General features: G+C 35.3%; 1 protein-coding gene across 1 annotated transcript in view; it reads right to left on the bottom strand.

Annotated features, from left to right (window-relative positions):
• Nucleotides 1-12370, bottom strand: part of LOC121372242 (collagen alpha-2(IV) chain-like) — a 115374-nt gene that overhangs the window by 41595 nt on the left and 61409 nt on the right. The window contains exons 9-16 of the mRNA XM_041498536.1: nt 12273-12335; nt 8791-8979; nt 7889-7942; nt 7172-7234; nt 6674-6718; nt 3700-3819; nt 1320-1524; nt 496-795 (exon numbers count right to left, since the gene is read on the bottom strand). Coding sequence (XP_041354470.1) covers nt 496-795; nt 1320-1524; nt 3700-3819; nt 6674-6718; nt 7172-7234; nt 7889-7942; nt 8791-8979; nt 12273-12335 — 1039 coding nt within the window. The remainder of the gene's footprint in view (nt 1-495; nt 796-1319; nt 1525-3699; nt 3820-6673; nt 6719-7171; nt 7235-7888; nt 7943-8790; nt 8980-12272; nt 12336-12370) is intronic.

Genomic DNA, 12370 nt, shown 5'->3' with positions numbered 1-12370 from the left:
AAATGTTACTGATGGCTACATTTTTTATCCAGCAGCAGCAGCAGCAAAAAAAGAGAAGACCTATGACAATTCATATCACAGCCACAGCAAATGCTGTTAGTGCCATTGTTAATTTTGAGCCCTGCAGTGGACAGAAACTATGTACCTTGACGAAGGAAATGTTTTATTTAACGACACACTCAACACATTTTATTTACGGTTATATGGCATCGGACATATGGTTAAGGACCACACAGATATTGATGGAGGAAACCCGCTGTCACCACTTCATGGGCTACTCTTTTCGATTAGCAGCAAGGGTTCTATTATATGCACCATCCCACATACAGAGTAGTACATACCACAGCCTTTGATGTATCAGTCGTGGTGCACTGGCTGGAACAAGAAATAGCCCAATGGGACGGGATCGATCCCAGACCGACCGTGCATCGAGTGAGTGCTTTACCACAGGGCTACATCCCCTATGTACTTTGAAGATGTCGTCAGAACACTTACCTTTCAGTCCCATGAATCCTGGTTCACCATCACGACCTGACAGACCGGGGAAGCCGGGCTGTCCCTTGTCACCCTTGGGACCAGACGGGCCTGGCAAGCCCTGTTTCGAGTCCCCAGCCGGACCAGGCAACCCCTTGGGTCCAGTCTCTCCCTTGGCTCCCGGAATTCCGTCCAGTCCAGGTCGGCCTGGCTCTCCCCGAACACCTGGTATACCGTGTCCTGGCTCTCCAGGGAATCCGGGCTCACCCTTCGGCCCGTGTAGACCTGGCAAACCGGGCCGGCCATCCAGACCAGGAAGTCCTGAATAGACAGGTGCAAAGTGTAAGTTTGTGATATTTCAATGCAGAATCTTAACAGGTAGTCATATTATATATATATTTAAAACCCCCACCAAAAACACATTTTTTTTTATATTAAATGTATTAAAATCAGTGCCTGTATGATATGACAGTTATCAAACAACTATTAAGAGAGAGAGATTAGTCTAAGACAGAGACAGAGAGAGAAAGAGATACAAAGTTTGTGATAGTTCAATGCAGAATCGTAACAGATAGTCATATAATATTAAATATATTAAAATCAGTGCCTGTATGATATGACAGTTATCAAACAACTATTAAAAGAGAGAGATTAGTCTAAGACAGAGGCAGAGAGAGAAAGAGATACAAAATTCGTGATAGTTCAATGCAGAATCGTAATTATATCATTATAAGAATCATTATATTAAACTAGGTATTAAAATCGGTGCTCGTTTGATATCACAGGTATCAAACTCGACTATTAAGAGAGTAATGGAAATTTAGTTACAAAAAGATGAAAATTACCAGAGACTCCGTCATCTCCCTTTTCTCCTTTAGGTCCATCTCGTCCCTGGGTCCCTGGCACTCCCGGCAGTCCAGGTCCACCCTCGGGTCCGGGCGGACCTCGCAGACCCTGTGGTCCAGGTAAACCAGGCAGTCCAGGGTCACCAGGCAGTCCACGGTTTCCAGGTAAACCAGCAGGGCCAGGTAAGCCATTACCACCTTTACCCTATGAAACATATAAAATACAACATAGTAATACATGTATATAAATACATTGTTACCTTTACCCTATTAAACATATAAAATACAACATAGTAATACATACATAATTATGTGTATATAAATACATTGTTATCTTTACCCAATTAAACATATAAAATACAACACAGTAATACATACAGCATTAGATCATTACCTTTACCCTATTAAACAACAAAGTTACAACATAGTAATACCAGTGTTCTCGCTGGGTGAAAATTAAAGGAGGGTGGCCGTGCAGCACCACACCCTTCAAAAACAAAAAAAGGGGGGGGGGGGGGGGGGAGGCTTGGTTACCATATTGTTGTGTGTTGGTCAACTTTGTGGAAAGACATAATCCTTATTTTGCCTACAAAAAAGTTTATACGAAATATACAAGCCGACTCGTCTTTTAATTGAACCAAAGATGTTGTCGGTCTGACATTCACGGGCAGTTCGGGTTTTGCTGAACCGATAAAAGTTTTAATAGTATTATTTTAATAAAGATTTCAAGATATACAAAAAACAATAAAGACATTTATAAAGTGATCCCCTAATGTTGGATACATTTTTTGTTATTTCTATCTTCATCGAATGAATCAATTGCCATGATAAAATATCGTCAGCTGATAAAAAGTAGTTTCATTTTTGTAAGGGCGGTGTATATATTATTTGGCACCCAAGATAAATTATTTTAATGATAAACACTACCACTTCCATTGTTTTCATAAGCGGTGATTGCTAAATCCATAAAAATAAAATGTTTTCATTGCTCAAATAAAATATAACTTTTATTGTGTGTATTAAACAAACAAATGGATACAGGTATGGGACAAAATAGAGGCTGTCGCAAATTTTTCGTCAGTTGCTTTTTCATACATACACATGCGTCTTGTTTCCTTTGATGTCCAGTGCGCAGACTGATTGTTATTGGGTTTTTTATGTGTGGAAAAAAGTGAGCATTTGGAAATAACGGAGGTAGGTGCTGTAAAATATTGTAGGGTGTGGGAAAATAAAGAGGGGTGCAGAAAAATAAAGCAGGACGGCAGAACGTGAAAGGAGGGTGGCAAAATGCAATAGCGGGGTGGGCCACCCCACTTAAATGGAGCAGCGAGAACACTGAATACATACAGCAATACATCATTACCTTTACCCTATTAAACTTATAAAAATACAACATAGTAATACATATTTATTTATGAATACAGCAATTCATCATTACGTTTACCCTATTAAACATCAAAATTATAACCAGGAGGACCAACAGGGCCATCACCACCTTTACCCTATTAAACAACAACACAATACAACATAGTAAGACACGTCACCGTTACCCTATTAAAATAAAACAATTATAGTGAATGTAAGGAATAAAATGATATTCTGACAGAGAATGTAAGGAATAAAACATGTTGTGACAGTTAGTGTAAGGAATAAAGAATGTTTTCGCAATGAAGGTAAGGAATTAAAGAATGTTCTGACAAAAATTTAAGGAATAAAATAATGGCCTGACTGTGAATGTAAGGAATAAAACATGTTTGACAGTGTAAGGAATAATAGAATGTTCTGAGTGTAAGGAATAACATAATGCTCTGACAGTGAATGTAAGGAATACAATAATTATCCAACAGTAAATGTAAGGAATTAAATATTCTGACAGTGAACGTAAGGAATAAAACATGTTCTGACAGTTAATGTAAGGAATTAAAGAATGTTTTGACTGAATGTAAGGAATTAAAGAATGTTTTGACTGAATGTAAGGAATTAAAGAATGTTCTGATAGCGAATGTAAGGAATTAAAGAATGTTCTGACAGCGAATGTAAGGAATTAAAGAATGTTCTGACAGCGAATGTAAGGAATTAAAGAATGTTCTGACAGCGAATGTAAGGAATTAAAGAATGTTCTGACAGCGAATGTAAGGAATTAAAGAATGTTCTGACAGCGAATGTAAGGAATTAAAGAATGTTCTGACAGCGAATGTAAGGAATTAAAGAATGTTCTGACAGCGAATGTAAGGAATTTAAGAATGTTCTGACAGCGAATGTAAGGAATTAAAGAATGTTCTGACAGCAAATGTAAGGAATTAAAGAATATTCTGACAGTGGAGGAACCAAGAATTTAGAACACACCTTGTAAATAAGTGACATGACAAGTAAGACTTACCCCTGATGGTCCGGTGGGACCCCTGGGACCTCGAAGTCCATCCACGCCTGGCAAACCTCGGTCTCCCTTCATTCCGGGTAGTCCTGCCACCCCGGGAAGTCCATCCATGCCGCGGTCACCCTGTATATTATAAAAGATTTCTCAATATAATACAGTAAATATAACCATCCATAGCGCAGTCACCCTGTACATTTATAAAAGATTTCTCTTACTAAAGTGAAGATAGTGCGGTCACCCTATACATTTATAAAAGATTTCTCATAATAAAGTGAATATAACCATCCATACCGCGGTCACCCTATACATTTATAAAAGATTTCTCATAATAAAGTGAATATAACCATCCATACCGCGGTCACCCTGTACATTTATAAAAGATTTCTTATAATAAAGTTAATATAACCATCCATAGTGCAGTCACCCTGTACATTTATAAAAGATTTCTCATAATAAAGTGAATATAACCATCCATACTGCGGTCACCCTGTACATTTATAAAAGATTTCTCTTACTAAAGTGAAGATAGTGCGGTCACCCTATACATTTATAAAAGATTTCTCATAATAAAGTGAATATAACCATCCATACCGCGGTCACCCTGTACATTTATAAAAGATTTCTTATAATAAAGTGAATATAACCATCCATACCGCGGTCACCCTGTACATTTATAAAAGATTTCTTATAATAAAGTGAATATAACCATCCATAGTGCGGTCACCCTGTACATTTATAAAAGATTTCTTATAATAAAGTGAATATAACCATCCATACTGCGGTCACCCTGTACATTTATAAAAGATTTCTCTTACTAAAGTGAAGATAGTGCGGTCACCCTGTACATTTATAAAAGATTTCTTATAATAAAGTGAATATAACCATCCATAGTGCAGTCACCCTGTACATTTATAAAAGATTTCTTATAATAAAGTGAATATAACCATCCATACCGCGGTCACCCTGTACATTTATAAAAGATTTCTTATAATAAAGTGAATATAACCATCCATACTGCGGTCACCCTGTACATTTATAAAAGATTTCTCTTACTAAAGTGAAGATAGTGCGGTCACCCTATACATTTATAAAAGATTTCTCATAATAAAGTGAATATAACCATCCATACCGCGGTCACCCTGTACATTTATAAAAGATTTCTTATAATAAAGTGAATATAACCATCCATACCGCGGTCACCCTGTACATTTATAAAAGATTTCTTATAATAAAGTGAATATAACCATCCATACCGCGGTCACCCTGTACATTTATAAAAGATTTCTTATAATAAAGTGAATATAACCATCCATACCGCGGTCACCCTGTACATTTATAAAAGATTTCTTATAATAAAGTGAATATAACCATCCATACCGCGGTCACCCTGTACATTTATAAAAGATTTCTTATAATAAAGTGAATATAACCATCCATAGTGCAGTCACCCTGTACATTTATAAAAGATTTCTCATAATAAAGTGAATATAACCATCCATAGTGCAGTCACCCTGTACATTTATAAAAGATTTCTTATAATAAAGTGAATATAACCATCCATACTGCGGTCACCCTGTACATTTATAAAAGATTTCTCTTACTAAAGTGAAGATAGTGCAGTCACCCTATACATTTATAAAATATTTATTATAATAAAGTGAATATAACCATCCATACTGCGGTCACCCTGTACATTTATAAAAGATTTCTCTTACTAAAGTGAAGATAGTGCAGTCACCCTATACATTTATAAAATATTTATTTTCAATAATTATTTTGATAGCCTTAACTGAAAATAAAAGCATATATAACGTCATCTCCTAATATTTGAATATAACTTTGCAAAACATGTTTTTCTTTGCTTTTATTTTTACTTAATTATAAAGCTAACTCCTTTAAAACCCCTAACAGGATCTTAATCACTGCTGTCCTCCTTCAATGTTAATAAAACAAGAATTCTGCGGATTTAAATTTATCATCCATTAAAGACTTTTGCAGGAGATATCGCTGGCACTATAATGTGCAATATCTCCTGTGATATTTTCCTAGGAGATATCGCTTCTTTGGTGCATGTTTCAGTGCTAAACCTATCATTAGTGATGTCATGCCACTGTCGTTCTGTTAGTAAACGTGTTTACCGCTGCCAAATATAGTGACATTCAACCCACATTACTGACATTGTTCACAATTATCACAAATGAAAATAATGATAATGGATGATAAAAAGAATACCCACCCTCGTGTCTTGTATTATCATACTTTATCAGCACTCGTTGATAAAAGTATAAAAATCCTCGGCAAGTCTTGGATTTCATACTTTTATCAACTCATGCTGATAAATAATGATATCACAAGATACTCGGGGAGTATCCTCTATATCTAGTACTGTGAAGAATATCCATAGAAAGAAATGTTTTATTTAATGACACACTCAACACATTTTATTTATGGTTATATGGCGTCAGCAATGGGTTAAGGACCACACAGATTTTAAGAGGAAATCCACTGTCACCACTACATGGGCTACTCTTTCCGATTAGCAGCAAGGGATCTTTTATTTGCACTTCCCACAGGCAGGATAGCACAAACCATGGCCTTTGTTGAACCAGTTATGGATCACTGGTCGGTGCAAGTGGTTTACACCTACTCATTGAGCCTTGCGGAGCACTCACTCAGGGTTTGGAGTCGGTATCTGGATTAAAAATCCCATGCCTCAACTGGGATCCGAACCCAGTACCTACCAGCCTGTAGACTGATGGCCTAACCACTATGCCACCGAGGCCAGTGAACACCCATAGGTGCAACCATAAACCAAGTTTCATTGACCTATGGCTTATAGTTAGTGAGAAACTGATCTCAATGTGAAACGTTTAATGCAAATGTTACCACCGTTGTCTCTGCTGCCATCTCAAAACTAATACCTATATGTCACCTTTTTACTTCATAAAGGTGGCACAATAATGATCTTAAAGTTTACCTTTTGTCCTGGTTGTCCAGGCAATCCATGATAACCTTGCTTTCCCTGAAAGAAAGAAAATTAGAAATCAAGCTCAAAGTCTTTGTGGTTAATAAACTGAAATGGTAGATCAGACAAAAATAATACAATACAACATCAACTTCATTGCTAGCAAGATAAACCTGCTTGTAACAGCAGACTGATTGAGAATGACATCAGTTAATGGCCATTATAGTAAACATTCCGGTAATGGTGGATATGGGGCCATTCAACAATTATGCAAATGCAAAATTTGTTATTTGTTTATACCTCCTCCATGTAATGTAATGTTTCATAAAATCCACTTCACTCTCTAAAATTACATAAAATTTATCAATACCCTTCCCCACTTTCTGTATGCTATACAATTTTATATAATTTGTGACTTCTATATACCGGTATTGATAAATTGACTTTAAAAATGGCAAACAAAACCTTATATAAATTAGTCTGACCATCTGAAGAGCTTTCTTTACTTACTCGAGGTCCAGCTATTCCGGGAACTCCTTTCTCTCCAGTTAAACCTGGTAGACCGGGCTGGCCCTGAAATATACGAACAGGTGTTACTGATGAGTATGAACTATGAGATTATATTACACACTATGACATACAACACAGATGCACTCTTGTATGCTTATCCATACAGAGACACACACTCTCTCACACACACTCACTCACACACACACACACACACACACACACACACACACACACACACACACACACACACACACAGACACACACATGTATGCATGCATACACACACAAACCAACCAGGCAGGTGTGTAGGAATTATATCTGTAGGGGGTCTAGACTGTGGTGAGCAAAATTTATGGGGGAGGGGGTCAAGATATACTCCTCAGGAAAATGTATTGGGAAAAAAGAAAATTGAATTGAGAAATGGCAGAGGTGGGGTTTTAACCCTTAAATCCACCTCCTACACACGTGCCTGACATGCCTGGTGTGCCTGAAAATATACTCACATAAAAAAGTACACTCAAATACACATTAACACAAGATCTTCAAAAACACATGGTGAGTGTCTGTCCATAAAAACATACAAAAATATTTGTGTTTTTCCTGGATTTTTTTTTTCATAAAACAATTTCAACAGGTTTTTTTAAATAATAAAATTCTCTAATAAAAATAGTAATTGTTATAAAATATAAACAACAACAACAACAACAACATATTTACCTGCAGACCTGGGATCCCCTTCATACCTGTACGTCCTGGTTCACCTACCATACCCTGAAATAAACAACAAAACTTGTATTGTGATTCACAATACACCACCACAACTTAAATGTTATGAAAGAAATGTGTTTTTTATATGAAATATTGTTTACTATTTTAAACTTATATGAACAAAAGAAATGTTTTTTTTTTATATGACATATTGTCAACTATTTTAAACTTATATGGACATGAATAACATAAAAAGTAAAATATTAATAGAACTAGAAGACAAAGATTTAATACTGAATTTCTTCAGTTATGGTAGAAAGATGTGTTGCTACAACTGTAGCCATAGCTGGGCCCTAGCAGTGATTAACATAATAGAATAAGCATTTTGAGAGTACTGCTAAAGCAATACACATCCTCTACCTGACCCAACAATTTTTCGTATCTCCTAAATTAAAGGGACAAACATCTGTGAAAAGTGAGTAAATCTCCCATGAACGTTAAACTTGATCAGTAACAGTACATGATAAAGTTATATACAAAATTTCACCTCAATATTTTCAGGTATTGCAAAACAAAAGCCCAGAAAATAAATATTCATATCTCCTAAGTTCAAGGGCCATAACTCTGTCAAAAATGGGTAAATCGACATGAACGTTAAACGTGATCTGTAACAGTACATGATAAAGCTATACAAAAAATGTCAGCTCAATATCTCAAAGCCTTCTGTGAAAAAACATCTGAAAATCATACGTGGGACAGACGGATGGACAGACCAATGTTTATACAAACGGTATACAAAAATGAAAAAACCCTGTGTTTTTGTTTATAGAACACTGTTCCAATTCTTTTTACATGAAGCCATCCTGCAATAATGGACAAAAAGTGCTGGTATGAGGTACAACTACACTTACCAAATCTCCTTTCTCTCCCTTATCTCCTTTGGGTCCTTGTGACTGTACGGGAGGGTTTACAAATTCCCCTATTCCTGTCGGCCCCTGGGGTCCAGGTGGCCCTACCAATCCTTTGTCTCCCTTAGCTCCGTAACGTCCAACTCCCATGTTTCCTTTCTCACCCTTCATTCCAGGCAGACCGGCGGCACCCTGAAAAAAAAAATGTAATAGCTTTTATAGATTCTAACAGAAATTTAAACTTTATTATAAAATGTAACCTAGTGGTAAAACGCTTGCTTGATGTGCAATCAGTCTAGGATCGATCCCCGTCAGTCGACCCATTGGGCTATTTCTCGTTCAAGCCAGTGCACCACGACTGGTATATCAAAGGCCGTGGTATGTGCTATCCTGTCTGTGGCATGGTGCAAATAAAAGATCCCTTGCTATTAATGGAAAAATGTGGCGGGTTTCCTCTGTAAGACTATATGCAAAAATTACCAAATATTTAACATCCAATAGCCAATGATTAATAAATCAATGTGCTCTAGTGGTGTCATTAAACAAAACAAACTTTTATTATAAAATTACGTAAAAATCTTCACAAGGAATCTTTGACAAAATTACAAATCTTCTCAAGGAATCTTTGACAAACTTACAAATCTTTACAAGGAATCTTTGTCAAAATTACAAATCTTCTCAAGGAATCGTTGACAAAATTACATATCTTCTCAAGGAATCTTTGACAAAATTACAAATCTTCACAAGGAATCGTTGACAAACTTACAAATCTTCACAAGGAATCGTTGACAAAAATACAAATCTTCACAAGGATTCTTTGTCAAAATTACAAATCTTCTCAAGGAATCTTTGACAAAATTACATATTTTCTCAAGGAATCTTTGACAAACTTACAAATCTTCACAAGGAATCTTTGTCAAAGTTACAAATCTTCTCAAGGAATGTTTGACAAAATTACATATCTTCTCAAGGAATCTTTGACAAACTTACAAATCTTCACAAGGAATCTTTGACAAAATTACATATCTTCACAATGAATCTTTGACCAAATTACATATCTTCTCAAGGAATCTTTGACAAAATTACAAATCTTCACAAGGAATCTTTGACAAAATTACAAATCTTCACAAGGAATCTTTGACAAAATTACAAATCTTCACAAGGAATCTTTGACAAAATTACAAATCTTCACAAGGAATCTTTGTCAAAATTACAAATCTTCACAAGGAATCTTTGACAAAATTACAAATCTTCACAAGGAATCTTTGTCAAAATTACAAATCTTCTCAAGGAATCTTTGACAAATTTACAAATCTTCACAAGGAATCTTTGTCAAAATTACAAATCTTCTCAAGGAATCTTTGACAAAATTACAAATCTTCACAAGGAATCTTTGACAAAATTACATATCTTCGCAACGAATCTTTGACCAAATTACATATCTTCTCAAGGAATCTTTGACAAACTTACAAATCTTCACAAGGAATCTTTGACAAAATTACATATCTTCTCAAGGAATCTTTGACAAAATTACAAATCTTCACAAGGAATCTTTGACAAAATTACAAATCTTCACAAGGAATCTTTGACAAAATTACAAATCTTCACAAGGAATCTTTGACAAAATTACATATCTTCACAAGGAATCTTTGACAAAATTACAAATCTTCACAAGGAATCTTTGACAAAATTACAAATCTTCTCAAGGAATCTTTGACAAACTTACAAATCTTCACAAGGAATCTTTGACAAAGTCATGATGGCAAGCACCCATGAATAGTTTTGTTTATAGGAGGATGAAACATTAAAGTTTTTATAGATTCTGACAGAAATTTACTTTATTATAAACTTACAAATCTTCTTAAAGAATCTTTGACAGTCATGATGGCAAGCACCAATGAATAGGTTTGCTTATAAGAGGATGAAACATTAAAGTTTTTATAGATTCTGACAGAAATTTACATTATTATGAACTTACAAATCTTCTCAAGGAATCTTTGACTAAGTCAATATGACAAGCACCCACAAATCACTGTCAATAGTTTTTTTTATAGAGGGATGAAACGTTAAAGGAACTATTCCAAGTTTGCTGCTGTTCAACTTATATATCCTTTTTGATGATTAAAATTACATATTAAACATATCTCTTTGTTTACAATATCAGTATAGAATATAAGCAAGGGTTTTGTTGTTGTCCTAAAGTTTGTAGTAGCCAAAACTGGATTTTACCTTCCAATAATTTTGTATGTATGAAAAGAAAATATATCAAAAAGAAAAATCACCAATGACTGCTGCAAACATTAGCACACGATCACCACACATACATTAGATATGCAGCCACTGGTATTCTAAACACAAAATATATTTAATATGTAATAGTGGTTGCCAAAAAGACTCTGTTACAAAGTGTTAGTGGGAACTATCTTACAACAACTCCAAACAAAAGCTAACTTTACACAGTTAATGTCTTATGACAAACTTTACAGTTACTGTCTTATGGTCTTAGGACAGACTTTATGCCGGTAGTGTCTCATGACAGACTTTACACTGTTGATGTCTTATGACAAACTTTACACTGTTAATGTCTTATATCAGACTTTTCACGGTTAGTAGTGTTACTGTCTCGTGACAGACTTTACACTGTTAATGTCTCATGACAGACTTTATGCTGTCAACATCTCATGACAGACTTTACACTGTTAATGTCTTATGACAGATTTTTCACTGTTAGTAGTGTTACTGTATCATGACAGACTTTACACTGTTAATGTCTCATGACAGACATTACACTGTTGATGTCTCATGACAGAATTTACACTGTAGTGTTAATGTCTCATGACAGACTTTACACTGTTAATGTCTCATGACAGACTTTACACTGTTGATGTTTCATGACATACTTTACACTGTTAATGTCTCATGACATACTTTACACTGTTGATGTCTCATGACAGACTTTACACTGTTAATGTCTCATGACAGACTTTACACTGTTAATGTCTCATGACAGACTTTACACTGTTGATGTCTCATGACATACTTTACACTGTTAATGTCTTATGTCAGACTTTACAGTTATTGTCTTATGTCAGACTTTACACTGTTACTGTCTTATGACAGACTTTACACTGTTACTGTCTTATGTCAGACTTTATACAGTTACTGTCTTATGACAGACTTTACACTGTTACTGTCTTATGTCAGACTTTATACAGTTACTTTTATAGCACTTTACACTGTTAATGTCTCATACCAATATACACGGTGACAAAGTGAGTATAATCTACTGTTAATGTCTCATACCAATATACAGTGACAAAGTGAGTATAATTTACTGTTAATGTCTCATATCAATATACAGTGACAAAGTGAGTATAATTTACTGTTAATGTCTCATACCAATATACACAGTGACAAAGTGAGTACAATTTACTGTTAATGTCTCATATCAATATACAATAACAAAGTGAGTATAATTTACTTACAGGAGGTCCATCATATCCAGGTTCTCCCTTTGGTCCAATCGGTCCATCTAGTCCACGGGCACCCTGCAGAAACAAAACCGCAAAATAGTGTACAGGAA

The sequence above is a fragment of the Gigantopelta aegis genome, chromosome 1 (assembly GCF_016097555.1).
Source record: "Gigantopelta aegis isolate Gae_Host chromosome 1, Gae_host_genome, whole genome shotgun sequence".
In the NCBI taxonomy this organism is placed as follows: domain Eukaryota; kingdom Metazoa; phylum Mollusca; class Gastropoda; order Neomphalida; family Peltospiridae; genus Gigantopelta; species Gigantopelta aegis.
This window is presented reverse-complemented; position numbering and strand designations above follow the sequence as displayed.